Below are 27,657 nucleotides of genomic sequence, written 5' to 3' on the forward strand. Positions count from 1 at the left end.
TTTATTACAATATAAAAACATATTATACATACAAATGAGTCATTTATTTTCCTAAATATCTAAATGTAATTACAATATATTTACAATGGTATTGTTGGAGATTCCGTTAACGTTGCGCCGTCCGATCAGATGGCAGCATCGATCGGGTATCGACGCCCGATCACCGCGGCAGCTTGCGCACGCACGGGCGCGCTCATCGCCAACGTCTTCCTCGCGATATTCAGAGTCGTACAAATGGCCGCGCAGTGATCAGACGCACGACGTGTGCTCTGTGCATTCTTGATTGACTACACATTGAAGTGCCCACCGCAGTGATTACAGCTGCCGAGATACTGCATTAACATGTAAAGCGACCGCTCATCCAGCTCTACTCGGGTACATCAACACGACAACTCAGGCTCACATGTGCGCGAGTGCCGACCGCCACGTGTCTTACCGGCTCACGGGCTAATCATCACGAGGAGGGCAATTAATATAACTGCCTCGCCCACTCACGAACGATATATAAAGACTTCTTATACAAAGACTTCTTATGTTTAGTGAACTTCGAAAGACTGCCCACCACTCTCAGGTCAGACTGTATATATCTATTCTCATATTAAAGACAGCTCAGTGTTCTGAGTTACATTTTATATTACAAAATCATTAATTCTTCCACGCGCGTCCTTCTCATCCCGCTTCCATCGCCGGGATTAATCAGCGATTTCGCGCACAGGTATTTTATAATGTCCCCATGGCAGCGTTCCGGTAAAACCGGGTATAATGTATCGCTTATCGTCGTACGGACTTAGAGCTATTTTCGTTTCGGACACGGTGTACACCTAGTGTTTTTTGGATCTTATGCAAGCCTGCTGTCGCGTCATTTCAATTTCGTCGCGCAGACACCGTGTGTAATCGTCGAACGTTATTGACCTGGCTACGACGTTACTCTTAACACCTTTAGCCTTTTTCGTATTTTTCTTACCGTCTACTCGCAAAGCGTACATCTTTGCTCTAAGCCCGACAAATTCGGTCATTATCGCACCGTTGTTTTCGTCTTTCATTAAGCCCGGAACTTTTTTATTGGCGAGTGGAATACCGTACGTATTATCGATCGCATAATCGCTAGTGTCAAATCTATGAATGTGACGCTTCATGATATCATACACATTGTCGCACTCGATGTGATAAGTGAGACTGTCAGTATCGGTATACGTGACTTTACATTTGTCGCGATACAGCGGTAACATGTACTCGTGATGAAATTCGTACAAACATGTCTTGGATATATCGAAGATGCACATACCCACGTAGATTGGTTTGTCGAACTTCACCTCGAGTTTTCGCATTTTTGTTGCTACTAAATTCTCCGAAAAGACGCTTCGGCTATGAAAATTTGGTTTCGCAATCATTGCCTTCGCGCCGTATCTACCCTCCCAATGAGTCACGAGTCGCACGTCAACGTGATTGCGCACATTCTCCATGGTTTTGCTAAACACTGCATTGTTCATCAATTTGTACAAATTTTTCTCGAAATCATTCTTGGCCAATGTTCTAAATTTCGTATTGAGGTCTATATAATCGCGAAGCCATGGAGATTGCGCGAATTTTAATAGGCGGTGAATCTTTGATATACGGAGACCGTGACGAGTACACTGCTGCAGGTTGCGATAATGTATTACATAACGTTTCTTATCGTATAATGTTGCGAGGAGCTTATCCTGCCGCTTGCCGGGTGGTTTATCGCGCGTCGGACAGAACGGTAGGTCAGTGTGCGTGTCGTGAAGATGTTGCAGATACTCCAAGTCGACTTCGAGAATGTAGCCTATCGAGGAATCCAATGCGACATAACATTAAAATCGGTTACGTCGTCGACCCATTTAAAATTTGCGTATGGCAATGGTTGACTCATTGCCCAGCCGTATAAATTGTTTACGTCAAAATACATCAGGTATGACGACGGTTTCGATGAATCGTACGACTGCATGTACTTGTTGTTGGCCAGCGCGTATCTGTTTGAACATTGACTCAAACCGCCGCGCATACCTCGTTCGATTAACATGACCATGTCAATGTCGGTGAGCAATTCGAAATTGATACGCGTATGCTTTAACATAGCATCCCACGTAAAACCCGATAGAGTATAATAATACGCGGGATCGAGTCCATAACTCGCGACGCAGCTATCGCGAAAATTTTAAAAGATATCGGCCAACAGCAAGACATTGGTCTTGAGATATAAATCGCTGTAATCACCGAGCGTTCGAATGGAGAACCGCTGCCAGACGTTGACGGCGTGCGCATAATCGCTGTCGGATACGGTGTCACCTGTCAATGAACTGTAAAACGAGTCGCGCCAACTTTTCGACGCAGTCAATGTATTCATATGGAAATACGCCTTTTCTTGTCAGCAAATCAAAATTTTCTGCGGATAATTCACAAAATTCGCGTTGCAATATTCGCAGTTTATATTTGCTGAGATAAGATGCCAATTTGTCAAGACTAGCGGTGAGAAACTTGTACGAATCGATAAATCGCAATTTGACGCAAATTTTCTTATCTTTATCTTCGGTGCTTTGAACGTTTTTTGTAAACAAAATGTATTTTTTTTTGTGATTGGGAGTAAGTCTACATGTCCTTCGTACGCTGTTGCTACTTCCGTTATAATAAAATGTGCATCGTATCCCGATAAATTATGAAACACTATGGGAATGCAATGCGAATCTTTATAATTTAAGTTACAATTAGAATGCGCGGGACCTCTGTATCGGCCGGTCAGGTGACAATGGTCGCGTACTCGCACGTCGTCTGGCTCGAACGGCTTCGCACACGTGACAGTGCGTTGCGCTGTTAAATTTTTCCCACTCGTCTCGCGTGAAATCTGCCATGGGTAGATTAGTAGACTATATAGTTTTTACGTCGTGAGCTAAACGTCTTAGCTCCTCGGCGAACCACGCGACGCAATCCTTATCGCGACGAAACCGATACATAGATAACGACTCGTTGTACGAGCAACGCACGTAGTACCCTATGCTAAACACGCGATGATGCTGATATGTGTACCTGGACGTTTCCGGATCCGCTTCCATCTTCTCCAGGGTACATACCAGGTCGGCGTATACGATAAACGCAACTCGTTCCTTCCTGTTGTGTTTCTTAAAGGCCAACCAATTGTCGTTATCGCTCGGTAACTTGATCGCGCAGTCATTCATCTCCCGACAGTCGACGGTGTGGGCTTCCAATTTCTCGTTGGAGCTGAAGTAGTGCAAACATCTGTAAATAATGAAATTTTTTTATATCTTTTATAGTAGGGAGGTAACAGGTACTTCTGCCTCAGGGATCTTTTTTGCGGTTAGCGGGGTCGGGGGGGGCTTCGCTGCCGCGGGGGGAGCGCCGTAAGCGGTGGGCGAGGGGGTCAAGGGACGGTGTAAAGGGTCACCGGTGGGGGGCTATGCGGGGGGAAGAGAAAACTGGGCGAGAGGGGGAGCGCGACGCGAGAGGAACATTTTACGTAAGGTTGGGTGTGGCAGGGCCGCCAACGGGGGTTCGGCGCGGGGCAGGGCCGCCAACGGGGGCTCGTTGCGGGGATTTGGGCATTTTCCGAGGGGGCGCTCGGAGCGGCGCTCGCGCCGTTACCGACCGTTTTGGAGAATCGCGGGCCAATATTTTTTGTTTGTTTTTTTTCTTCGTCGTCGGTCGCGCGCGCGTTCGGGCGCGTCCGAACTCGTTCGAGGTCGCTCGTCTGGACGTTTCGGGGGTGGGGGGGAGAACGACGCGTTCTAGATGGTTCGTTTTGCGGGGGGTCTCGCGCGCCCGTCTTCGTCGTCGTCGTTTTTTTTTAACTCTCGGTCCGAAGGTCGTTTCGATCCGCGTCGCGACGGGCAGGATGTGGTTTTCCCGCCCATCCCGACTCATCGGGATCGATGGAGATGACTCGTCTCATCGTTCGATCGATACGTGATAACTTTTTTAACGCGCGTTCGAACTCGTTCGCGGTCGCTCTCGTCGTTTCCTTCTTTTGTTTTGTTTTGCGGTTTTCCTCCTTTTGTTTTGCAGTTTTCCCGCCCATCCCGACGCGACGTATCGAGATCGAGTGAGATGACTCGTCTCTTCGTTCGCGATAATTTATGTAACGCGCGTTCGACCTGTAATTTATGATTCGCGATAATTTATGTAACGCGCGTTCGAACTCGGCGTCGCGATCGCCGCGACCGCGGGGGGTAAGCGCGGTCGCGCGGAGATGGGTATACGGATTTGGGAAAAAAAGGGGAAACAGAAAGAGAGAGCGCACAGATGAGATACGCATATAGTTTTTTTTATTCAAAAAATAATACAAGCGCGTTTACATTGTTTCGCTCGCGCGAATATATGCATTTCGTAGACGCGACATCGTTATAAGGATTGGAAACAGAGCGCGGCTATCTCGCAGTCGACGATGTTGTCAGGATCGAAGAAATCGCTCTTCAGTATCTCAGTCTGAACCAAAGTTTCCATTTTCATCGCGGCGGCGGCTATTTCCCGATAGCGCAAAAACTTCGCGTCGACCTCCTCGGTCGCCGCGCTCAGCGCACGGATGACGCGATCCACGCAAAATTGGAGATCGTACAGCGTGAGCAGGGTTTTGCGCACCATCGCCACGCGAGCCTGGTTGGGTAGCTCCATACGTACGATCGGCCCGTTGTTGATCACTCCGAATCGCATTGTCATCCCTCCGATCGACATCGGCGAGGGGGGGTGAGTTACGTCGGAGAGAGCGCGTTCCATGCACGACAATACGTCGCGTTTGCGCTCGACCAGTCCTTTCCACATGTCGAGCGTCAGGGAGATTTCCCTGCCTTGTTTGTCTCCCAGGGCGATATCCACGTACGAAGGCGTGGTATGAATACTGTACGGTGACTTGATCGTGATACCTATGGCTATGTACTTGTAGCCAGTCGACGTCAGCAGATAACGCGTCGTCAGGATGCGCACAGGGGGCAATTCGACGGGAAAGTTGGAACGAAACTCCTGATGATGACGACGACGATCGTCCTCGACGGGCGCGTCGGTTGGAGGATGAGAGCTGCGACGCGATTCCTGGCGACGAAAAAGATAATGGCGATCGTCCATCGAACTGATCCTCCGCCTTTTATTGCCGTTGTCGTTCGCCTCCGAATCCGCCGTTTCCGTAGGGGAAATACTCCTCGGCGCGGGTCGATCGGCCAATGTCGAGAACATTTCGCGCCGCGGTAACCGTTCCTTTCTGATTTTTTTTCCGACGCGTCGTATTCGGCCGACGACGCGACACTGATGCCTTGGGAGGGACACGTCGGTATAAGTAGGAAAGATCTGACTTATGTCGCGCGTGGCGCGGTGTGGAAAATTTGCGCGGTCCTCTACTTCCTTCGGCGGATGCGGAGATCGGAGAGCCGAACCCCGGTGTCGTCATCGTTCCAATAATCGCTCGCCGCCGACGTTAGCGAGTTATCGTTGAGGCGTACGATTCGATCGAGGAGATCGCGCAACTGCTGCAGCAGTTCGGCCTTAGGGCAGACGATATTCAGTATCCGCAGATCGAATTTACCGGCCGACGAGACGGTCCTCGTAAATTCGTTGAATTTGTAGAACTGCGCCCGAGTGGTGAAGTACAGATTGCCGTCGATGTAACGGAATATCGACGTCACGCCGGTTGGTATTCCGGGAAACGTCGCCTCGAGGGGCGTAAATTTGGCGACTCTCTTGTCCTTGTCGCATTCGTCTATCTCGCCCACCGCGTTACCGTTGAACACCGCGTAGGAACGTCCTCTATGGGTGTTCACCGCTCCGTTGATCAACGCGTTTTCGGGAAATCCGAGTTCTTGCAGGGTCTTCGGCCAACCTGGCCGCAGACTAAATTCCAGATATTGAACCAAGTATACCAAATTATCTACGAACACCATAAGATCGCCGGACGGGGATTGATAGGCAGCGGCCACGCGCGTGTAATTGTCGTGAAGAAAGCTCATGTGATTCGAGAGGGCTAAAGGTCCGTTGTACGTCTTACCGTCCAGATCGATCGACCAAACGTAACGTTTGTACGAGATGTACATTCGATTTTCCAAAATCAATATCCCGTTCACGCGATCGAGGCTGCACAGGTCCGGCGACGGCGGCGGCGGCGGCGGCGGCGCTGGCGTCCGACGCGGCGGATCGTTCGGAATTTTTTTACCGTACAAACGTTGAATGTCGGCGATGTCGTTTTGGTCGAGCTTCACCGGATACTGCTGGTCCGGCTGTATCGCGAACATCACCGATGTTTTGCGCTTGTTGTGCACCAATCCGAGGGAGTGGCCGATCTCGTGCGTCAGCGTGTAATGCAGGGAAAACTTATCCGCGGGATGTTTGTTGACGTAAATGTGCCACGGCTCGTCCCCGTCGACGTGCACCTCGGAAACGAACACCGCTTGGTCCGTCGGGAGAGACGCGTGGGCGAGCACGTTGCCGGGGCCGTCGAATTTGTCCGAGCAAAATGCTCCGTTCACCTTGGTGTTCGTGTTATAGTGTAGTAGGCGTCGCCAAGATATTATAATGTCGGCATTCGACGTTTCGGAGCGTTCGAACGTCAATTCCGAATGCTGCGACCACAGGTCGAACGCGGCCTGCGCCGTGTTCAGCTCGGTTTCGTCGGCTAAGTGAAAATGCCACGTCAGGTGCGTCTTCGGCCATTTGGACAGGCTCGCTTTCGTTCCGTGCTTCAGGATATCTCGGAAACCGCATCGCGGTTTACTTATGAATTGCAGCGTTTCGTTGTTGGGCGTTCCGTCGCCGGGTAAATCGTAGTAATTCTGAAAATCCTTGAAGGCTTTGTGAAAAACGTCGTTTCGTCTCTGAGCCGGAACCGCGTCCACGTCTTTGGACAGATATCCGTATTTCTGCAGGTAGTCGAACGTGAGCGCGTAATTTTCGTCCGTAATTGTGGAATTGATGCACGCCGCGGCGTTAAAACACGCGGTTAACGCGATTATGTACGCGAGCCGCATCGTCGAGAGCGAGAGAGAGACGGTGAAACCGCGATGACGGCGCGTTGCGGTTTGAGCGCGATCTCGACGAGCGCTCCGGATGCGAACATTTACGCGATGACGCTCGTTAGCGACAACGCGGATAGGTGGCGGCGCGGCGGGGGGTCTCGGGCGTGAAAAAAAAATGCGTCGAAGATCCCGGCGGATAAGTTGGCCCGATAAGGAAAAATTGCGTCAACGATTCCGGCGGATGAGTCGGCTTGATAAAAAAAAATGCATTAATTATTTTTCTCGATGCGTATTTTCCATCGATTTATATTTTCCTCACGCAATAAAATGCTATTCTTAGTATATTTTTCTATCGCAACACCCATGGGCACACCCCTTTTTTTACCATATATAAGAACTCGAGACTAGACTTGGGCGTAGTCTATCGGCACTCTTCGAGTGAACTCAAGACGATGGAGAAACTTAACGATTTAAAATGCGTGTGTGATGTATTACAAAATCAAACCACAGCCCTGACGAGGGAGGTTGAGGATTATTGCAACATGGTGCGGCAGTTGCAGCAGCGCGTGAAGTGCTTAACGGAAAAAGTGCCTCCCTTTTTGCAACTCACCGTTTACGTGGACGAGGACGCCGCAATGCTCGAAAAAACGTGAGTATCGCTTTCAAACGCGAAATTATTTCTTATAATATAATCAAACGATAAATTTTATATTTATGTATATTTATAATTATTTACAATTATTTATATTTATTATTCATATTTATATTTATTTATATTTATTAATTGTATTTTTTGCGTAGGGCTATCATTACTTCCTTGGTGAAAAAATCTCGCAACCAGATCAGATTGTTCGTGACGGAACTTCGTGGGATGCATAGGGACATCGCGCGGTTGGACTCGCACGAAGAGGCGGGTCGTCGCGAGAGAGACGACGACGAGGGGGATTCTCCGAACCTGAACAGCCAAGAAACAGTGACCGTCAACGACGATATCCCCGTATGTTGGATCTCCCAATGTGAAAAAAATGTGAAAAAAATGTGAAATACGATATATTGAAAAAATTTTATTAAATGACAGAAGTTTACGTATAATATGCTATATAATATTGTATTACAAATAAATATTAACAGTGAAAATAAATGTTTTAACGATATCGCGTTTTCTTCACCGCTCGCTTCCGCACTCGATCTGACGCTTGGCGTTATCGCTCGCTCGCTCGCGTTCCTAACCGCACCTCGCGCTGGAGCCCCACCCCCGTATCGCGCTCTCGCTTTCGCTCGCCGTTTCTCTGTTTGTCGCGTTCCCGCGACCGGCCATTGTTACGCGCTCCCGCGACCGGCCATTTTCGCGCGCTCGGTAGCATATAATGTATACGTATATAAATACGGAGGTGGTATGCGAAAAGAGGAACACCGTTTGTCATAGATTTTACGTCGATCTTTATTCGATAAAATATAGATAGAAGGATATATATGATACAATGGAGTAAAAAATAAACGATTAAACACAATATATACAAAATAAAAAAAAACGAGCAACGCAATAAGATAAAACGATTAATACGTTAAAAAATGAAATTATATTAAACCAGTAATATATAACGTTTTTTTTACACAAATTTATAAAGTAATTCAATTCGCGGAGTCGATGCTGGCGAAACATTCGCGTCGCTCGATCCACCAATCGCGCAACTTCATCACGTTCTCCATGGCGCTGCACCGTTGGTGACGCCGGCAGCGAAACGCGCAATCGGTGCGAAGAGACTCCAACCGATCGATGACCTCGTACTCCGCGTCGACGGTCACGATCGTCGCGTCGACGTCGCCGAGAATCTCCTGCAGCCATTTCTTCTTCTCGAGACCTTTCACGTAGATTCGCGCGTTGGGCGTCTCCTTCGTCTCACGCAACTCGTTCAGGTTGTCGCGCACCGCGCGTCGAATGATCGTCTTCGCCTGGCGATAGTCCGTGTCGCCGTCCTCCCAACAAAGGCCGTGATGGTTCGCTATCAACCAACTGGCTCTCGCTTTCTCGGAGCTCGTCAGCAGATTCCAACTCATCGGTGCGTGAAACACGTGATGCGCGAGCATGCGTGTCTCGTTTCGCAACACAGCCACCTCCTTCGCGACGAATCTGTCGCCCACCGTGAATCCTTGCAGGTCGACGAAGATCGTCGTCGTCGTTGCCGCTGTCGCCATTGCATCGGCGCGCGTTGGAAAAAAATTAAAGAACAGACGTTCGTTTAAAGTTGCTCGTTTCTAACAGACTGAGAAACGATGGAAGGAACCCGCGAATTTATATATTCCTCGTTTCCGGGATAAAAATAACCTCATAACCACATTTTTCCGTTTCCCGGATGAGGTATTCTCTCAATCGCATTTTCAGTTTCCCGGATAAGGTATTTCCACAACCTCAATTTCCGTTAGATAATTTTGCGCACCACGTTGGTCAGCGGACTGTACTCGATGACTCGATCGTGAACGATGAGACAAAAAACTGTGGTTTTCGGCGGAACGTTTTCTTTGTTTTCGAACTCGATGCGCACGTCCACGGTGGCGCTCTTCACCGATTCGTTTTGACGGGAACAATCGATCACCGCGAGCGGAGCTACCCGCGCGAATTCGCGCGGGGAAAAGAGCGCGTCGTTGCGACCGTTCCCGTAATACGCTCCTCGAAATTTCGCGTACATCTCGTACAGCACGGCGAACTTGTCGCTCTCGAAATCCACGTTTACGTCGTCGTAGGAATAGAATTCCGAGTTGAGATACAATTTCACGTTGGCGAGCGCGCAATGATCGAACCTCGAGGCGTCGCCCGCGAATTCGTTTCGCCGTCCGGTCTGCAGCGCGAATATGACGTATCGCGGCTTCTCCAATTGCGGCGCGGCTTTCACGGCCCACGAATGCTTGGTCGTGCTCTGCAACAGGGGAAATTCGTACAGATCCCAAGAGCGAAAGCCCGCGCTCAGAAATCGTCCGCTCTCCAACGTTCGCATCAGCGATAATTTAGTCACGTCGTTCAGCGCTACGTGAGGCATACGCCATTGCACTTTCAACAACGTAATTTTAGGATGCTTGGCCGGATCTCTCGGCACGGTCTTCTTCGGATCTACGACGCAGTTGTGGTCGCTACGAGAGCGTATCAGGATAAGCTCGTGTCGCGCGTTTATCACCACGCGTCTGTAGTCCTCGCAGAAACCCAAAAGAATATTCAAAGGTACGCAAAAGTTGAATTGATGGGACGCGTTGTTCAGATTCGATTCGCTCGTCGGATAACTCCATCCAGCGTTCTGCAGTTTTCTGGCTCGTTCGACGGTTAGCGACACGTAGTTCTTTATCGTGTTGGTTATGCCGACGTTTCTACACCGGTCGATCTCCACGCCGTCGAGCTCGTATCGAATTTCGTCGAACATAAATGCGACGCAGTTGTTGACTAATTTCGTGTATTGTTCCTCATTCGTCGCGCCGTCGTCGTTGAGTCGTCCCTCGACGTACAGGAAACTGTCGCACGGCAGTGTATACAGATCCTGCTGCTGTATGGGTATTCGTATCTCGTCGTTGTGTCCGAACGTCGTGTTGACGTACGGGTTATACGTGTGAGTCTCGATTCCGACGATGCGCTCGTCGAAGATCGGCTCACCGCCGATACTCAGGATGTCGGCCATGATTTTTCCTCTCGAGGTAGAAACGGCTCGACGGTGACGCGTTTCTCACGGCGAGACCCAGCGATCGTAGGAATCTGACGTTGGCGTTGCTGAGAACGGGTCCCCCTCCTCCGCCTCTTCTCTTTCCTACGCTTTCGATCACGTCGTAGAACGGGCTAGTTCGCTCGTTCGTACAATTCGCGCTAGATCCGTTCAGAACGTCCCTCCTCTCGCTCTCTCTTTCTTCAGGGATACGCGCACACACTAACCGTGACGACGACGTACGTGCAATCTGATCGTTATCTCCTCGCCGCGAAAGTCGATCAGCCGATCTTTCTGATCCACGACTCGCACCGTGATATCGGTGACGTTTCGCGCGACGATCGGGAGGTAAATGATCTGCGTCGGAGTCTCCGACAGTTTATATCCCGGTGGAACTTTCGGCGCGAATTCGTGTATCGCGTGCACCGAGCGTCCGTTGCTGTACGCTCCCGCGGTGATACTACACTCGATGCGAATTATGTTCACGCTCATGACGTCAACGGGTCCGTCGGAAACGTACCATTTGTTCGGTTTTAGGATACGATCGCTCGAGAAACCCAAAAGAGAACCGACGTTGTTCGGTTTTGTAAAATTCACTCGGTAGGCGCACTTTATCTCGCTTCTCATGGTATTCTCGTTGGCGCGAAGATTGAGCACTCTGTCGCCACCGTCGTCGTCCCCGTATATGTCATAACCGTCGCCATCGTTGTCGTCGTCGTCGTCTTCGTCCACGTATGCGCGATAAATCTCGTCGTCGGTTTCGTCCTTCTCCGTTCGGTTTTTTCTTTTACCCGTCCAGCGTCGTCGGTCCGCGGTTTTCCTCCTTTCTCCTTAATTTTGTCTCTCTCGCGGGCGCGACGTTAGCGATGGAGAATAGCGGCGCGCAGATATCTGCTCACGGCTCGCAACTCGTACGAACCTTCCGGAACGACGATTCTCCGGTCGTCCTCGCCGTAGTAGAAGCGATTGTTCGCGGACGTAACGTTCGGTATCGAATTGTACGTCTCAAAAGTCGCCAAACCCAGCTCGTATTCGCCGTCGCTCAGATCCAAAGCGGGAAAGTGACTCGCCGTGAGAACGCTGCTGGTCCCGGTCAACGTGAGCGTCAGCGACATCGCGGGAGAACGTCGATCGTCCGCCCGCTCCCCCCCAATCGATCTCGCGAAGAAATCGCAGGCACAACTGTCCGCAGATTCTCTGATCGAATGTCTGGAACGCTTGACGATTGTACGTCACAATCGCGCTCTCGCCGCCACCGTCGCCGAGATACCGCGCGAGATCCCTTGGCGGGCGGAGATTTCCAAACAAGTCGAAGTAGATCGCCGAGTTCCTTTTTTTCGCGTAAGCGACCCAATGCGTGCCCGGGCTCACCGCGTCGTCGAGATTCACGATGCCGCACTCCGCGCGTCGCACCCTCGTCGGCAGAGCGTCGCGCATGAACACCCCGCGGAAGAACGGCACGCGCAGGCGACGCGCCGCTCGATCGAGCTGTTCGTCGGTCGTGACACCGTACGGAGGTAGACGCGCTAACCTCGCCTTTTTACGCGAGGTTTTTTTTTTCGCCGACTCCTCGCGCCACCTCCGCGCTTCTTATACGGCGCGAGGTACAACCCGCGACCCTCCATCGCGCGATTGTGTCGCTGCAATTCGTCGAGCTGTTTTTGCGCCGCTTTGTTGGCGCTCACCGCTTTGGCCACGGTGGCCGCGCCACCGATCAAGGAACCGAGAGCGCCCAACATCGGTAGAAAGGGCAAGAAGCCGCCGCGTTTCGCCGTCGGAAGTATCCTCCGCTTCTTCCTTCTCGTCTTCGCGCTTCTCCTCAATCCCGTTCCTTTTCTCGTTTTCCTTTTGCGTTCCATACCCATGCCCAGCTTCGTCTTCGTCTTCATAGCCGCCCATACGGCCGCCGCGGCGAGTCTCTCACCGGCCGTGGAATCCCTCGCGGTGACGCGCTCGCGCGCCCTCTCGGCGAGCCGTCGATCGGCGACGTGTCGCTCGGCGAGCTCGCCGCTTCGCGAATACGCGATGTCGTGCTCCTGACACGCCGCGTCCAACGGATTGATGCCTTCTTCGCCGCGCGCTAGTCTCTTCGCTAGACGCGTACCGGGCCCGCAGAACTGATAACCGGGTTGTGCAGTTCGAAAGGAAGAGCGTTTATCGCGCGATTGAGCAGACCGGTGCCACGCATTCGGTCGCGGTTGCGCGAGGAGGATTCGCTTCTTCTTAGTTCGAACGGGAAGTCGAAGATACACTGTTCACAGGGCGAAAGCGATTGCACTCGTGGCAGTCTTTGATGAGTGGCGGCGGACCGTCTATGTGCGTTCGCTGCCACGGACGATTGTAGTGTCGCATGCACGGGCGATATCTCTGCACCTCGGGATCCGCTTGTATATGTTCCGGCAAATAAAAGAATTTAAAGAAGAGTTCGTTACCGTGAAGAATACCGCGGATAAGCACGAGGTTGAAATCATCGCGATCAAGACCGTTTTGAAGATTCTCAAACAAAATGAGCGTGGAAAAACGTAGACTCGTCGAAGAATTGCACGCGCCGGCGCGAAAAAATTTTCCTCGCCGCCGCGGCGTGGTGCGCGGTTACGACGACCTGTGGCAGGCCGACGTGGTCGAGATGCGCCCCTATTCGCGCGCGAACGCGGGCCACAATTACATTCTGACGGTCATCGATGTGCTGAGCAAGTACGCCTGGGCGATCCCGCTCAAGAGCAAGGGCGGAAAGGAGGTCGCGACGGCTCTCCGAAAGATTTTTCGCGAGGACGCGCGACACCCCAGGAATCTGCAAACGGACAAAGGAAAGGAATTCTACAACGCCGACGTGCGCAAAATCCTCGACGAGCGCGAGGTGAATCACTATTCCACGTATTCGGTGATGAAAGCGTCGGTGGTGGAGAGATTCAATCGCACGCTGAAAAACGACATGTGGAAGCTCTTCACGCTCCAGGGATCGTACAGATGGATAGACTCGCTGCCGCGCCTCTTGTCGAATTACAATCGTCGCAGACACAGAACGATCCGAATGCGTCCGGCGGACGTGACGCCCACCGTCGCCGAAAAACTGCTGCGCACGGTGTACGGTCGCGCGAAGATAGCCGCGCCGGCGAAATTTCGAGTCGGCGATCCGGTGCGCGTGAGCAAATTCAAAACGATCTTCGAAAAAAGCTACACTCTCAATTGGACCACCGAGATCTTTCGCATAGCCAAAGTACAAAGGACCAATCTCGTTACGTATCTACTGAAAGACGTTCGCGGAGAAGCGATAGCCGGAGGATTCTACGAACACGAGTTGCTGCGCGTCTCCAATCCCGACGTTTATCTCGTGGAAAAAGTCCTGCGCAAGCGCGGCAATCGAGCGTTCGTGAAGTGGCTGGGAATGGACAGTTCGCACAATTCGTGGCAGTGATGGTAGAAATGGGATCCTGCGCGCGCATCGATGACGAAAATTACGTCATTACAGCAGTGCTGTAGCGAAAAGTAAGGTATTTTATGGACCCTCAACTATTATTTATGTATAAAATTGTATAATATTTAAAATATACGACTTAAAAAGAAAATAATCATAATAATTATCCAAAATATAAAATTAAATATTATTTAGCATAAAATAAAAAAGTATACATATAAATAATTAACAGTAATAAGAATTCTTTGACTATAACTGGCAATTTAATTTTGTAAAAATATATACACTTGAAAAGCACTCGAATTTATAGTCAAAGAATTCTTATTACTGTTATTTATCCACTGGCGAAAAATATTTCCTCATTATAAATAATTAATATAATTAGTAAAACATATAAATAAATGTAATGTGTAACGTATAAAAATTAAAAAAAAATATTTATTTATTTTTATACATAATATTCTTTCTTTCTTAGAACATTCTTTTATAATAATAAAAGCTCTGAAAAGAGAAGGTAAAAAAGAAACACACAAGTTTTGTATAATTTAAAACAAATAATTTATGTGGCAGAAGTTATTCAATGAGTACCAACATTTGTTGCAAGGGTAAGGAAAACTGCCAAAAACCTTACCAGTACCTTCATACATAACAGAAGTACAAAATAAAAAGTTTATCACAAATCAAATTAAAATATAAAATTGATATGTAAAATAATCATTATTTGAGAATCAAATACATATAATTAAAAACAAATAAAAAGGAATTATATCTTGTATTAATTACATATTTTATCTATAACGAAACTGAAAAAACACCAGATAATAATATTACGTATGGAATAAATATAATCTGTAAAACAAAACAATTATTAGTACAATATAATACGATAATATTATTAGGACTAGCAATAAGTAGGAAAATCTCGGCTAGATGTACCTAATTTGATTATTGCACAAAAAAAGGAAAAAATATGCAAAAAATAACAAATAAATTTAAGCACTATCACGTGTTTTTTTAACATAAGAATACAAATTTTGACTATTGTGTAATTTTAAATGTGTAGGATCGACTTGAAAAGTTACACAATTAATATTTTCGGCTTGAAAATTTGATCGGATTATACACATAGCGGAAACAGCATCATTTAATAATCGATTTCGCTTTTTAGTTTTTATATCCGTAACCATTGAAAATATGCGTTCAGCTTCGGCATTAGAATGAGGTAAAGAAAATATTATTTCAATTAATAATTCTAAAGCTGGAAATAATTTTTGTCCATTAAAATCTTTACGGTCTAATATTTGTTTCCACATTTGATCAACTTCCAAAGAAGCTAATTGAATCTTTTCTTTGTTGCTAAATCTAGATGGTAAAATTGTCCACTCAAAGTCTAAATTATAAAAATTGACACCTTCGAATCGTGCTGCAATATGCGAGAGATCTCTAACTTTAATTTTACTTTCGTTATAAAGTACAATTTTCGGTTCTAAAAAAGATAAATATTCGAAAAAAGTATCTTTAGTTGGAAAACGTTTAAGCATTTCTTTAAGTGCCGTTTTGTAAAATTGCAAACATCTAACACGAATTTCTTGCGCGACGTCTACACATTCTGTTTTTAAAAACTTTTCACAGTCGGATCCTAGGTATACAGTTTGGATGTTTGTATCATCGTCTAAATTAAGTGAAGAGATATTATCCAAAGCCTCAGGTGTAATAAAATTGATAGCTATCTGAGAAACTAATGTTTGGCAATTAACAAATAATTTATGAATTAAAAGTTCACGTGATTGAAAAAGAGCATTAAAAGAATTAAAGAAATTTAAGGAATATTTTAAAAATAATATATATGCTTTAATTGTGTTATCATTCAAATCTGTTACAATAGTTTGTGCGGATTGTGATTTATCTTCCAGCACGGCTACCACAAAATAATGTTTTAATATTTCCCAGTTATCGAGAAGTCTTATGACACATTTATGCAACACTAACCATCTTGTGGTTGATAATTTAAGAATTTTTCGTCTCTCAACGTTAAAAAAATCTTGAAACTCGCCCAAAATTGCGCATCTCTTCGCACTACCGGACATGTATGTAGCAACAGCTCTAATTAAATGTTCACACGATTTTGGTAATTGTTCACAAGCTTTACTGGCTATGATTGCAGATGAATGGCAGATGCAATTCAGTAATATTAAACCCGGTGCTTCGGTTTTTAAACGAGAGAAAAACAAATTATTAGCTCCTGTCATAACAGAAGCATTATCACAAGCCATACCAACAATGTTTTTTAAAGGAATTTCTTTTGTTTCAAATAATATTTTAAAGGTTTCAAAAAGTTTACTTGCTGTACAATCTTTAGCATCTAATGATTTTAAATGAAATAATTTTGTTTTAATTTTTTTATCTGTAGGCGAAACATATTTAACCAATAAACAAAGCAGTTTTGTATCTGCAATATCTGTACTTTCATCAAGTAAAATTGAAAATTTATGTGTCTGTAAAATTTTAGTAAGTTCTTCTGTTTTGCGTTTTGCAATTACATGTTTGATAATTTGTTGACATTTCTTACGGCCTAGACAAAGAGATTGCATAAGTTTGGGCTCTAAGTTAATATCTTTTAATAAAGGAATTAAATGGTCTAAAAGTTGAAAACTGGTGTTATGTTCTGCAAAAAAAGCTGATAATTTTATTTCGGCGCGTTTTATTTTATCGCGTGAAAGTGACGAATTACAGGTATTGTTATTAGTGATATTACTGAGGCTTTGAGTTATCTTTTCCACGTGTTTGTCTGATTTTGAATGTTTAATTAAACATGACTTGTGACACGTGATAGTAATTTGGCATGCAGTACAAAAGGCTTTATTATTATCGGAATGGGGAGCCAACCATCCTTTAAAAATGTCTAAATCTAGCCATGAAAAATTAAACTTTCTACTACTCTCTTTCTTAACGGCTCCTTTAGAAGTATTTCTTTCCATATTATTAAAATAATGCTAATATTGCACTATACACTACTACTACTACTACTACTACTACTACTACTACTATTGCTATAAATATTACATTATTTACTTACCTTCTCACGTCCTTTCATGGCTCCTATCTGCCCGCCAAAACTCTGCGCCTGTTCGTGCCTGTAGCGCCCATCGGACCGTTAACGTATGTACGCGGTTGAAACATCTGAGTATGCGCATGCGCGCGCAGGATCCCATTTCTACCATCACTGATTCGTGGATAGATAAGGCGTCTGTGTTGTAAAAAGAAAGAAATACTTAAACATTAGTAGACAACGCTTACTTTATTGTCAATAAAAGTTTACACATTCGTCGATTTGTTTTTTACGTGTTATTGATTTTACGATAAAACAATTTTTAAAGCGTACAATATTGTTTTCCCCCTTTTTTTTACAATGGTATTTTGTAATGTCCCCACGGAAGCGTCTCCTCGCCGTTCGACGTCACGTATCGCTTGTCGTCGTGCGGACTGAGGGCTAGTTTTTGCTCCGACACGGTGTTAACCTCGTGCAGCGTTGAGCGTATGCACGACTGGCGCGTCTTCAGCTCGCGCGCGTTCCGCAGGCACTCCACGTAATCCTGGAACGTGATCCTCTTCGCGACTACGTTTCTCTTGACGCCCTTTATTCTCTTGGTGTCGTCGCGTCCGAGTACCTTGTAAGTGTACATCTTCGCTCTGAGGCTCACGAACTCCGTCATGATCGCGCCGTTGTTCTCGTCCTTCATCAAACCTGGCACCTTCTTGTTGACGCGCGGCATACCGTGCGCGTTGTTCTCCGCGTAATCGCTCGTGTCGAACCTGTGCACGTCGCGTTTCATACGCTCGTACGCATCTTCGCACTCCAGCGAATAAATCAGACTGTCCGTATCCGTGTAGGCAATTCGACAACGGTCGCGATAGAGCGGCACCATGTAGTCGTAGTGAAACTCGTAGAGACGCGTCTTGGATATCTCGAGAATAGACATACCCACGTAGACAGGCTTGTTGAATTTTACCTCGAGCTTTCGCAGCTCGATCGCCACCAGATTCTCCGAGAAGACGCTCCTGCTGTGAAAGTTCGGCTTAGCGATCAACGCCTCCGCGCCGTATCTCCCGTCCCATCGCGTCACGAGACGCACGTCCACGTGATCGCGCACGTTCTCCATAGTCTTGCCGAAGACGGCGTTGTTCATCAGTTTGTACAAATTCCGTTTGAACTCGTTGCTCGCGCGCGTCCTAAGCGCGGTGTTCAGCTCGATGTAGACGCGAAGCCACGGCGACTGGGCGAATCGCAGAACGCGACGAACGCGCGTCAGACGCATACTACCTCCTAGTCGCATCCTAGTCGCAGACATTGCTGCAGGTTTCGATAGTGCGTCACGTAGCGCGATTTGTCGTAGAGAGTGGCGAGCAGTTTTTCCTGTCGCTTGCCGGGCGGTTTGTCGCGCGTCGGGCACAACGGCAGATCCGCGTGGGCGTCGTGCAGGTCTCGCGGGTACTCGAGATCCACCTCCAAAATGTAACCGACGTCGCTGTCCGTCGGCACGGTCGTCGCCTCGAAATTCTCAGGATCGTCGAGCCACTGGAAATTCGCGTAGGGCAACGATTCGCTCATAGCCCAGCCGTACAGATTGTTCACGTCGTAATACATGAGATACGTAGTGGGTTGGGACGAGTCGTGCGTCGGTACGTGCCTGTTGTTGGCTCGCGCGTACCTGAGCGAACATTGACTGAGGCCGCCGCGTATTCCGCGTTCCACGAACAGCACCATGTCGATGTCGGTAAGCAGCTCGAAACGCACGCCGGTGTACCTCAGCATGGCGTCCCACATGTACCCCGGCAACGTGTAGTAATGCGCGGGATCAAGCCCGTAACTCGCCGAACACGCGTCCCGAAAATTTTCAAATATATCCGCCAGAAGAAGCACGTCGGTCTTGAGATACAGATCGCTGTACTCGCCGAGATCTCGCACGCGAAAACATCGCTAGACCCTCGTCGCGTGCTCGTAGTCGCTCTCGCTCGCGGTCTCGTCGGTCAGGGAGCTGTAAAAGGCCTCGCGCGGCGGAAGCTCGGTATCCCGCAGTTTGTCCGCGCCGTCGACGTACTCGTACGGAAACACACCCTTGCGAGTGAGCAGATCGAGATCCTCAGCGCTCAAATCCGCGTACTCCGAACGCGTGATTCTCAGCTTGTCCCTGTTCAGATAGGACGCCAGGGTTTCGATACTCGCCACTAAAAATTTATACGCGTCCACGAATCGAAGCTTCACGTACCGATCCCATTTCCCGTCCGTCTGCGTATCCTTTACGGTCTTTGAGAAAGATATGTAGCTTTCTTTCGTGAGCGGCAGCAGATCGACCCCGCCCTCGAAATCGTTCGCGATTTTCTCGACGACGAAGTGCGCGTCGTAACCCGACAAATTGTGAAAGAACACGGGAATCACGTAAACGTTTCTGTAATTCAGATTGCAATGAAAATGCGCCGGACCTCTATAACGTCCGGTTAGGTGACAGTGATCCCGCACGCGCTTGTCCTCCGGTTGAAACGGTTTCCCGCACACGTGACAATGAGTCGCGAGCAGAAATTCGCTTTTCTCGTCCTCCGTAAGTTCCACCATTGCTATATTGGTGGAAAATTTATTCTTAACGCGCCGCGCGAGAACGCGAAGCTCGTTCACGAACCACGAAACGCAATCCTCGCCGCGACGATATCTGTACGCGGACGCGGTATCGTCGTAGGTGCAGCACAGATAGTAGCCCAGGCTGAACGGTACGTGACGCTGATAAGCGTATCTTTCCGTTCTCGGGCCCCCCTCGACGTTTTCCCTCTCCCGTCGTTCGAGAAGACACTCCAGATCCGCGTACACCACGAAGGAAAGTCGCTCCTTTCTGTCGTAATTGTCGAAAGACAGCCACTTGTCGCTCTCGTTCGGGAGAACGACGGCGCAATCGTTCATTCGGCTGCAGTCGACGCTGTGGGCGGCCAACTTGTCGCGCGTATAGAAATAGTATAGACATCTGCGAAAAATAACGTACGAGCGATTACTGTGCGTATGTAAAAAAAAATAACGCCTCGTCTTTTCCTTGTTCCTCGTGTTTTTTTTTCATTTCATTTCATTTCATTTCATTTCTTTTACCTACCGATCGCAAACGTGCTTCGCGCACCGTTTCGCGGTCAATTGCGAATTCACCAATCACGACAGATTCTTTATCCAGGCGAAATGGCCCCTGTTGACGCCGCGCAGCGTATCGCGCAGATACAGCAGATTTACGTGCCTGTCCCGCTTATCGTTGGTCAACCGCAGAGGCACGATCGCGTTGTGGTCGGCGCCCCGGCCGAACTTAGCTTTCTTTTCAATTCCTTCCCGAGTTGTAAACACGTTGATCGATACGTCGTTCTGACGTTCGAATTTTCCGATCTTTTTTAGATCTATGGGAAAATCGATTCCGTCGAGATTCAGCACCGTCGCGTAATCGGGATACGAGCCGCATCGTTCCGCGTTGCGCTTGGCGGGGTACAGAGCCGCGACCACCGCGCGCGCGAAACACGCGTCGTTCTCCGACAGCACGTTGACCACCGCCTTTTTAAGTCTTATACCCAGCGGTATTTTCATCCAACATCCCACGCGCATGGGATTACACTTGTTCACGTTCACGATTAGGTTCAATATTCGCGACAACGCCCATCCGCTGTCGCGTTCCTGAAATCCTTCCAACCGCGTTAGAATCGCGTCGCGCACGTGCCTATCGTACCACTCGCTCAGATCGGACTCTGGGACAAGCTGTTCGTTCCGCGTAGCGATACTCTTCACGTCGGTCTTAACGTTCGCTACGAATTTCCCGTTGAATATGACGTTGACCTTCAGACACCCGTGTTCGGTCATATTATCCCGCACCTTTTCGAGCACGGTGCCCTTCGCGTCGTCGAGAAATTGCGCGGGCTTGATGTACGTCGAGTTCGTCACGGCGCCGGTCAGCACGCGACGTTGTAACGCCGCGTCGATCTCGATCCACGAGAAACCTCTGTCGCTGCTGCCGCCGCTACCACCTTCCCCTCCGTCCAAGCCGGCACCTACGGCGCGTTCGAATCGTCGACGTAGATCCCTCGAACCTTCCAATCGCGCTATCAGAGCCACCAGAGCGCTCACGGCTCCCGTGTTTCCTCGCTTCCCAGAGCGTTTGACTCGACACTGCTCCCGCAGGAGTCGGAGACACTCGTCGCATCGCCGTCTCCACGCGCGGTACCCGTCCGCGTCGCGGACGTCCGCGGCGAGCAACTCGTCGCACTCTTTCCGCATCGCGTCCAGAAAGGTTCACCCTCGGGAACGTTGAACGGTCGAAAAGACGACGAGACCGGGTGGTTTGAATCCTATGTATCCTACTCTCTCCTCCGTACACCGTCTCGTGATAGAGATAGTACTCGAGCGGCAGGCGACGCGTATAATCGCTTGCCCTGACGGAGTTCGCCACCGTCGTCTCTATCCACTTTCGCTCGCGATCGGTTCGCGCTCCGATTTCCCTTCGCAGATGATGGGTAGCCAGATTCCATCGCGCGTCCTCTTTCGCCACCGACGCGCGCGCACTCGACAACGGTGTTTCGACTCTCGCCGATTCGTCGTCCGAATCGGACGAAAACTTAGGCATGGGCTCGCGACAGCGCCATTCGTCGTCCGATTCCTCGGACGACGGATAACGGCGATCGTTCATTCGCGAGTATCCCAGCCGGAATGCTAGCATCTTTTCAACGTCTATAGATGTCGATAGATGTCAAATCAGCATCTATAAGATGTCAATTGGACGTCTATAAACGTCGACGTTCCGGCTGGGACGTATCGCCGACGCTACATTTGCACCGCTGACGTCTATATCAAAATAAAAAATCTCCATCTTCAATCCCTCCACATTAATGTTTCGGTGTAATCATAAGTATCCCACAAACCTATTTTACAATTCCCTCCACACTGTAAACAGAACTCGTGCGTCGATACTTCGTCGTAAACGTTACGGACGCTGCCGCGAATCATACACCAACATGTTTTAACGTATGAGTCCAAAGCCCTCCAAATGTGTTCGGTTCTACCGATATGCAATTTGAAATGCAATTTGAAATGCTTGGGACACCACCTGCGTTCGTTTTTACTGATACGCGATCTAGAATGCTTGGGACACCACGTGTCAGTGCCAGCGAGTACGTTTCGAAATCCGATTTCTCTGCCGCGAAGCAAACGCACCATCGACGAGCAATAGCGTCCGTCCGTTTCCATACCGTATTTTTTTACAAATATATTAACTCTCGACCGCGCTCTAGAATCCTCGTAGAAAAAAACCGTTTGCCGCGCCGTTCGCGCGCCCGTTCAATTTATACCCCCCCGTTCGTCGTCTCAACGGAAGACGTACCCCTGCCGGACGCGCTTTTTCCCGGAATGACGACAACCGCTCGCCGCGTCCTCCAAAAAAACCCAGAATGACGACAACCGCTCGCGGCATCCTCCGACGAAAAATAAAAGAAAAACAAAAAGAGGAAACGACGAGAACGACCGCGACGCCGAATTCGAACGCGCGTTGAATAAAAATTATCGCGAATCGTACGAATCGATCGAACGAAGAGACGAGTCATCTCACTCGATCTCGATACGTCGCGTCGGGATGGGCGGGAAAACCGCAAAACAAAAGGAGGAAAACCGCAAAACAAAACAAACGGAGGAAACGACGAGAGCGACCGCGAACGAGTTCGAACGCGCGTTAAAAAAATTATCACGTATCGATCGAACGATGAGACGAGTCATCTCCATCGATCCCGATGAGTCGGGATGGGCGGGAAAACCACATCCTGCCCGTCGCGATGCGGATCGAAACGACCTTCGGACTGAGAGTTAAAAAAAAAACGACGACGACAAAGACGGGCGCGCGAGACCCCCCGCGAAACGAACCATCTAGAACGCGTCGTTCTCCCCTCCACCCCCGAAACGTCCAGACGAACGACCTCGAACGAGTTCGAACGAGTTCGGACGCGCCCGAACGCGCGCGCGACCGACGACAAAGAAAAAAAACAAACAAAAAATATTGGCCCGCGATTCTCCAAAACGGTCGGTAACGGCGCAAGCACCGCTCCGAGCGCCCCCTCGGAAAATGCCCAAATCCCCGCAACGAGCCCCCGTTGGCGGCCCTGCCCCGCGCCGAACCCCCGTTGGCGGCCCTGCCACACCCAACCTTACGTCAAATGTTCCCCTCGCGTCGCGCTCCCTCTCTCGCCCAGTTTTCTCTTCCCCCTGCATAGCCCCCCCCCTCCGGTGACCCTTTACACCGTCCCTCGACCCCCTCGCCCACCGCTTACGGCGCTCCCCCCGCGGCAGCGAAGCCCCCCCCCGACCCCGCTAACCGCAAAAAAGATCCCTGAGGCAGAAGTACCTGTTACCTCCCTACTTTTTATGTAAAACTTATTTTATTATTTATTAGGATGTATACTCACCAATCGCAAAAGTATTTTTTGTTCCTATTCTTGGTCAATTGCGAGCTCACGAGGCGGGATAGGGGATAGGTTCTTAATCCATGCAAAATGTCCCACGTTGTCATCATGCATGTACAGCAGATTTACATGTCCGCCCATTTTTCGGTCGGTGAGGCGTATTGGTAGAATTGCAAGTTCCTTGTTTTTTTTCTCGATGCCGTACACGTTGATGGAGATGTTGTGATTTTCAAATTTTTTAATTTGATCCAACATTATTGGAAACTCAATGTCCGTAAGATCTAGCACCAACGTGTAATGAGGATACGACGATTTCCGTTCGGCATTTCTTTGGGCTGGATACAGAGCAGCCACCACTGACCATGCGAAACATGCATTGCTCAATGATCGCACGTTTATCACCGCTCTCTTCTTTTTAATTTCTCGCGGTATTTTTACACCCCGCGTGCAATGGATTGTATTTGTTCACATTTACCGTTAAATTGAGTATTCGCGACAACGCCCATCCGCTATCACGTTCATGGAATTCCTCCAGCTTTGCTAAGGTAGGCTCGATGACGTGTCGCTTGTACCACTCACACAGATCAGACTCACGAAAGAGTTCACTATTTCTCGTTGCGATACTTTTATTTGCGCATTTGTCACCCGCAACAAATTCGCCATTAAACATTGTGTTTATTTTTACATTGTCGTGCCGTTGCATGACGTTCCGCACATGACTGAGTACAATTTCTCTCGCATCTTTGAGAAATTGACGAGGGTCGATGTGTTTAGAATTTATTACCGCACCGGTAAGTCAGTATACGGCTTTCAAAAGCCGGATTTATCTCGCGCCATCTGAGTCCTGTCTCACTCGCACTGTATCCAGCACCCACATGCACGAAACGTTGTCGTACCGAGTCTTTCAGACTTCGAGTTTTGCAATACAAGCGACCAACGACTGTTTAAGACCAATCGATAATCGTGGTCGTTTAATTCGGCTTTGTTCTTCCAACGATTTGATAAACTCGTTACATCGTTGCTCCCACGCGGCAGTCTTCCCTCGAATTTAAAAGGGTGGATTGCTCCAACAACTCTTGCTCCATGTTATTGCACGATCCTCTTTCTGACACCATTTGTTGTGCTCACTGTGACCGGAACAACGATTGAGATGATGAAAATTGAATTTGTAGCCACTTACTACTTGGGCTGAAATTACGGTCGCCACTGTATTTTCAGGCATCAATACAGAAAGACCTGTTGCTACAAGGCCTCGATCTTTCCTTACAGCAAGATGGCCGCCGTCTATTACGCCGCGGACGTGTTGAATCCTGTCGGCCACGCCCTGGTTAAGCGAACGTACTCTACGGTGAATAGGATATGCGCGGGCTCTCGAATAAACACTTCACGTTTATCATAAACAATAACAATTATCCTTAGAATACAGTACTCAAGGCGATCGCGGACGTGTTCGCTCGCGTCGAGCTTTCGTAACCGCCGATCGTGTTACGACGGGATCGGATGTTAATTGCGTAATGCCGAACGTTTCAGCGCGCTCCGATATAATCCCGAATATGTTGATTAATCGCGGTTGTCGTACGCGTAAACGGGATAAGCCCCAAGGTATCGAGTTTTAGCGCGTAACCGATCAACGTGTTAACGCCTCGAATTTCAACGAAGGAATGTCCGGGAAGAACGGGTCGTGTTCTCCCACCACGGGGCTTGCGCAGGCGTAGAGCCGTTGTTTTTGGCGCGCGCGGTGTTGAGCTATCACGCGCGCTGCGTCGGTCAGTCTTTTCGTGTCGCGGATTGGCTGAGAGCGACACGATCCCTCGTCTTACGGACGAATCAGAGCTCACTGAGCCGGTTTGTTGGCTCAGCTCTCTGAGATTACGAGATACTGCATTCTGATTGGACGGCGGATCTCGGTTGCCGAGTGACCGTGTATGGTCATTGTGACGTTCCCCGTTATTGCCAGGTAAGTAATTTGTCTACTAGAATCAATAATTTTAATTCTTTTTTTCTTTCAGGTACCGGGACTTCGTGGGATTGTCTCGCCTAATTAGTGGATTGGAAAGTGTCGTCGATAAGTATCCGAACGGTAAGTGTAACAAATATCGCATACAATAAAAAATAGGTAAATCTAATTGTTTCGACAGGGAAAAACATAAAATAAATCATACAATATAAATATCGCGTAATCGAATGAATCTCGCTGTTTCGAGCCATTCTCGCTTCTCATTGGTCGTTCAGACGCTCTCGTAGTGAAGAGTCGCGCAACGCGCTCTCATTGGCTGAAGGCCTTGCAAAGTTAAAAATAAATCTGAAAATGTGTAAAATTATATCAAATTGCCAGGAATCAATCCTATTGGCTCTCAAACTGTCTAATGCATCTGAAATTATCGAATCTATGGAAAATAATAAAAACTTGCGTAAAATCGACTGGGTCGCTCCCTATTGGTCGTTACGATTCGAAATTCTGTCTGAACTGTCAAAACATTTAAAATTGAATAATCTCTTATAAAAATACTTTAAGCGGACTCCATTGGTCCTCGCTCGTGCTCGCGGGCACTCGTAATCGCAATGCATGCATAATGGTTTATCGCTCCTCTAGATCCAATCGCGGATCGATCTCGAGACTCAGTAGTAAAATATAAAGTGTGTAAAGGGTGAATATCATGCTGACGGTCTGTACGTCGGGAAAGTTAATTATGATAGAAACAAAAATGATTAGGGTGACCACTAGGTATTCTTTTATCTTCATCTTGTGAATATTGATGTTCTTTATGGTAAATAGTAAGGCTTCGCCCTCGCAACGTGCGAATACGCTAGTAGTAGAATACAAATGATAGACATTGCAAATAATATAAAAATAAAGGATAAGACTAAAATCCTGAATCTATCTGAATTCATGGCCTGTAATTGGCTCTTTTATTATGACTCTATTTGAATCTCGACTCTTGGTTCTCCAGGATAGCTGGAATTGGTAGGATGTGTTTTGGTGTAACTTTCGTACTATTTCGATGACAATGTATTGTCTTTTTAATCTTAATCTTATTTCGCGTCTTGCGCTCGATACATGCAAAGCTATAACATATATCCGTCTCTCAACGCCGTGCGTTTGATAAAAAAGAAATAAAATAAAATCAAATATCTTTGAGACTTTATCTACTCGATAAAAATAAAAATTGTCAAAAATCTTTGGCCTTTCTGGCTCGCAACACTATTTAAACTTTAAGCCTTATATTATAACGTAAACAAAGTTCATCGCGCACGGTTTCAGTTATCCGTGGCCTCTGGTTGGTCCGCGGCGGTCGGATCCTCCGCTATGTCCTCCGTCGCTGCCGATTGGCCGCTCGCCGCTCGCCACTCCGCACGCCTCGCCGTGTCCAGCGGGCTGCTCCGCTCCGTATGCCTCGCCTGGTCCAGCAGGCTGTATCCCCTCGGCTAAAATTATGGCCTCGGCCACCGCTTCGGGAATCGACTGTATTATTTGTTCGCTCGAAATACTTTCGAAGCTACAGTCGTCCAATGTCGCGTCTCTGTTGTCCGCGTCGGTAGTCTCATTTGCCGGCTCCGCCATGCCCTGGTTCGGCGCTGCTGCTGGCGTCTTTCCGATTGGCTGGCAGGCACCGCTGCTACAAGCAGGTTTCGACGATGGAACGGGGCTTTGAGCACCCGGTTCCACTCACGACTTCCAATTCTCGACTACTGAGCGTATCCCCAGATTATTCATTTTATATTCTACTAATGATGTATCGTTTGCTTATCATATCTAATTTCATCTCAGTAGCCGTACATCGGCGCTATTTGCAAAATTTGCAGTTTTGCACGTGTGCGATGAAATCATCGTGAGACACGTATGTTTTTGAAAACGATATCGCGCCATTGATTTTCGGTGATTTGATCTGTATCATTGCAGCGTAGCCTAGTAGACAGCGCAGTGGTCTATTGAGGCAAAGGTCCCTGGTTCGATTCCCGGTAGAGCTAAGATAAAAAAATTATATTCGCTCGTTCCCCTCTCGGAAGGCAATGGCAAACCACCGAGAGTATGTCTTGCCAAGAAAAACTTCTCTAAATATAGCCGCTCGGAATCGGCATTAAACTGTAGGTCCCATATACAATGTGTATAATCCACACGCGCAGCACATGTATA

General features: G+C 48.2%; 3 protein-coding genes across 3 annotated transcripts; all 3 read right to left on the minus strand.

Moving 5' to 3' along the window:
* Positions 1 to 5,354: 5,354 nt before the first annotated feature.
* LOC139824733 (matrix metalloproteinase-18-like) lies at positions 5,355 to 6,977 on the minus strand. The gene has a single exon (XM_071797271.1). It carries the CDS (start codon positions 6,975 to 6,977, stop codon positions 5,355 to 5,357), a length of 1,623 nt encoding a protein of 540 aa, XP_071653372.1.
* A 2,408-nt stretch (positions 6,978 to 9,385) lies between these two features.
* On the minus strand, positions 9,386 to 10,627 carry LOC139824734 (uncharacterized). The gene has a single exon (XM_071797272.1). The coding sequence runs from the start codon at positions 10,625 to 10,627 to the stop codon at positions 9,386 to 9,388; it is 1,242 nt and encodes a 413-aa protein (XP_071653373.1).
* Positions 10,628 to 17,467: 6,840 nt separating this feature from the next.
* LOC139824735 (uncharacterized) lies at positions 17,468 to 18,379 on the minus strand. The gene has a single exon (XM_071797273.1). The coding sequence runs from the start codon at positions 18,377 to 18,379 to the stop codon at positions 17,468 to 17,470; it is 912 nt and encodes a 303-aa protein (XP_071653374.1).
* Positions 18,380 to 27,657: the final 9,278 nt, after the last annotated feature.

The sequence above is a fragment of the Temnothorax longispinosus genome, unplaced genomic scaffold (assembly GCF_030848805.1).
Source record: "Temnothorax longispinosus isolate EJ_2023e unplaced genomic scaffold, Tlon_JGU_v1 HiC_scaffold_54, whole genome shotgun sequence".
NCBI lineage: Eukaryota > Metazoa > Arthropoda > Insecta > Hymenoptera > Formicidae > Temnothorax > Temnothorax longispinosus.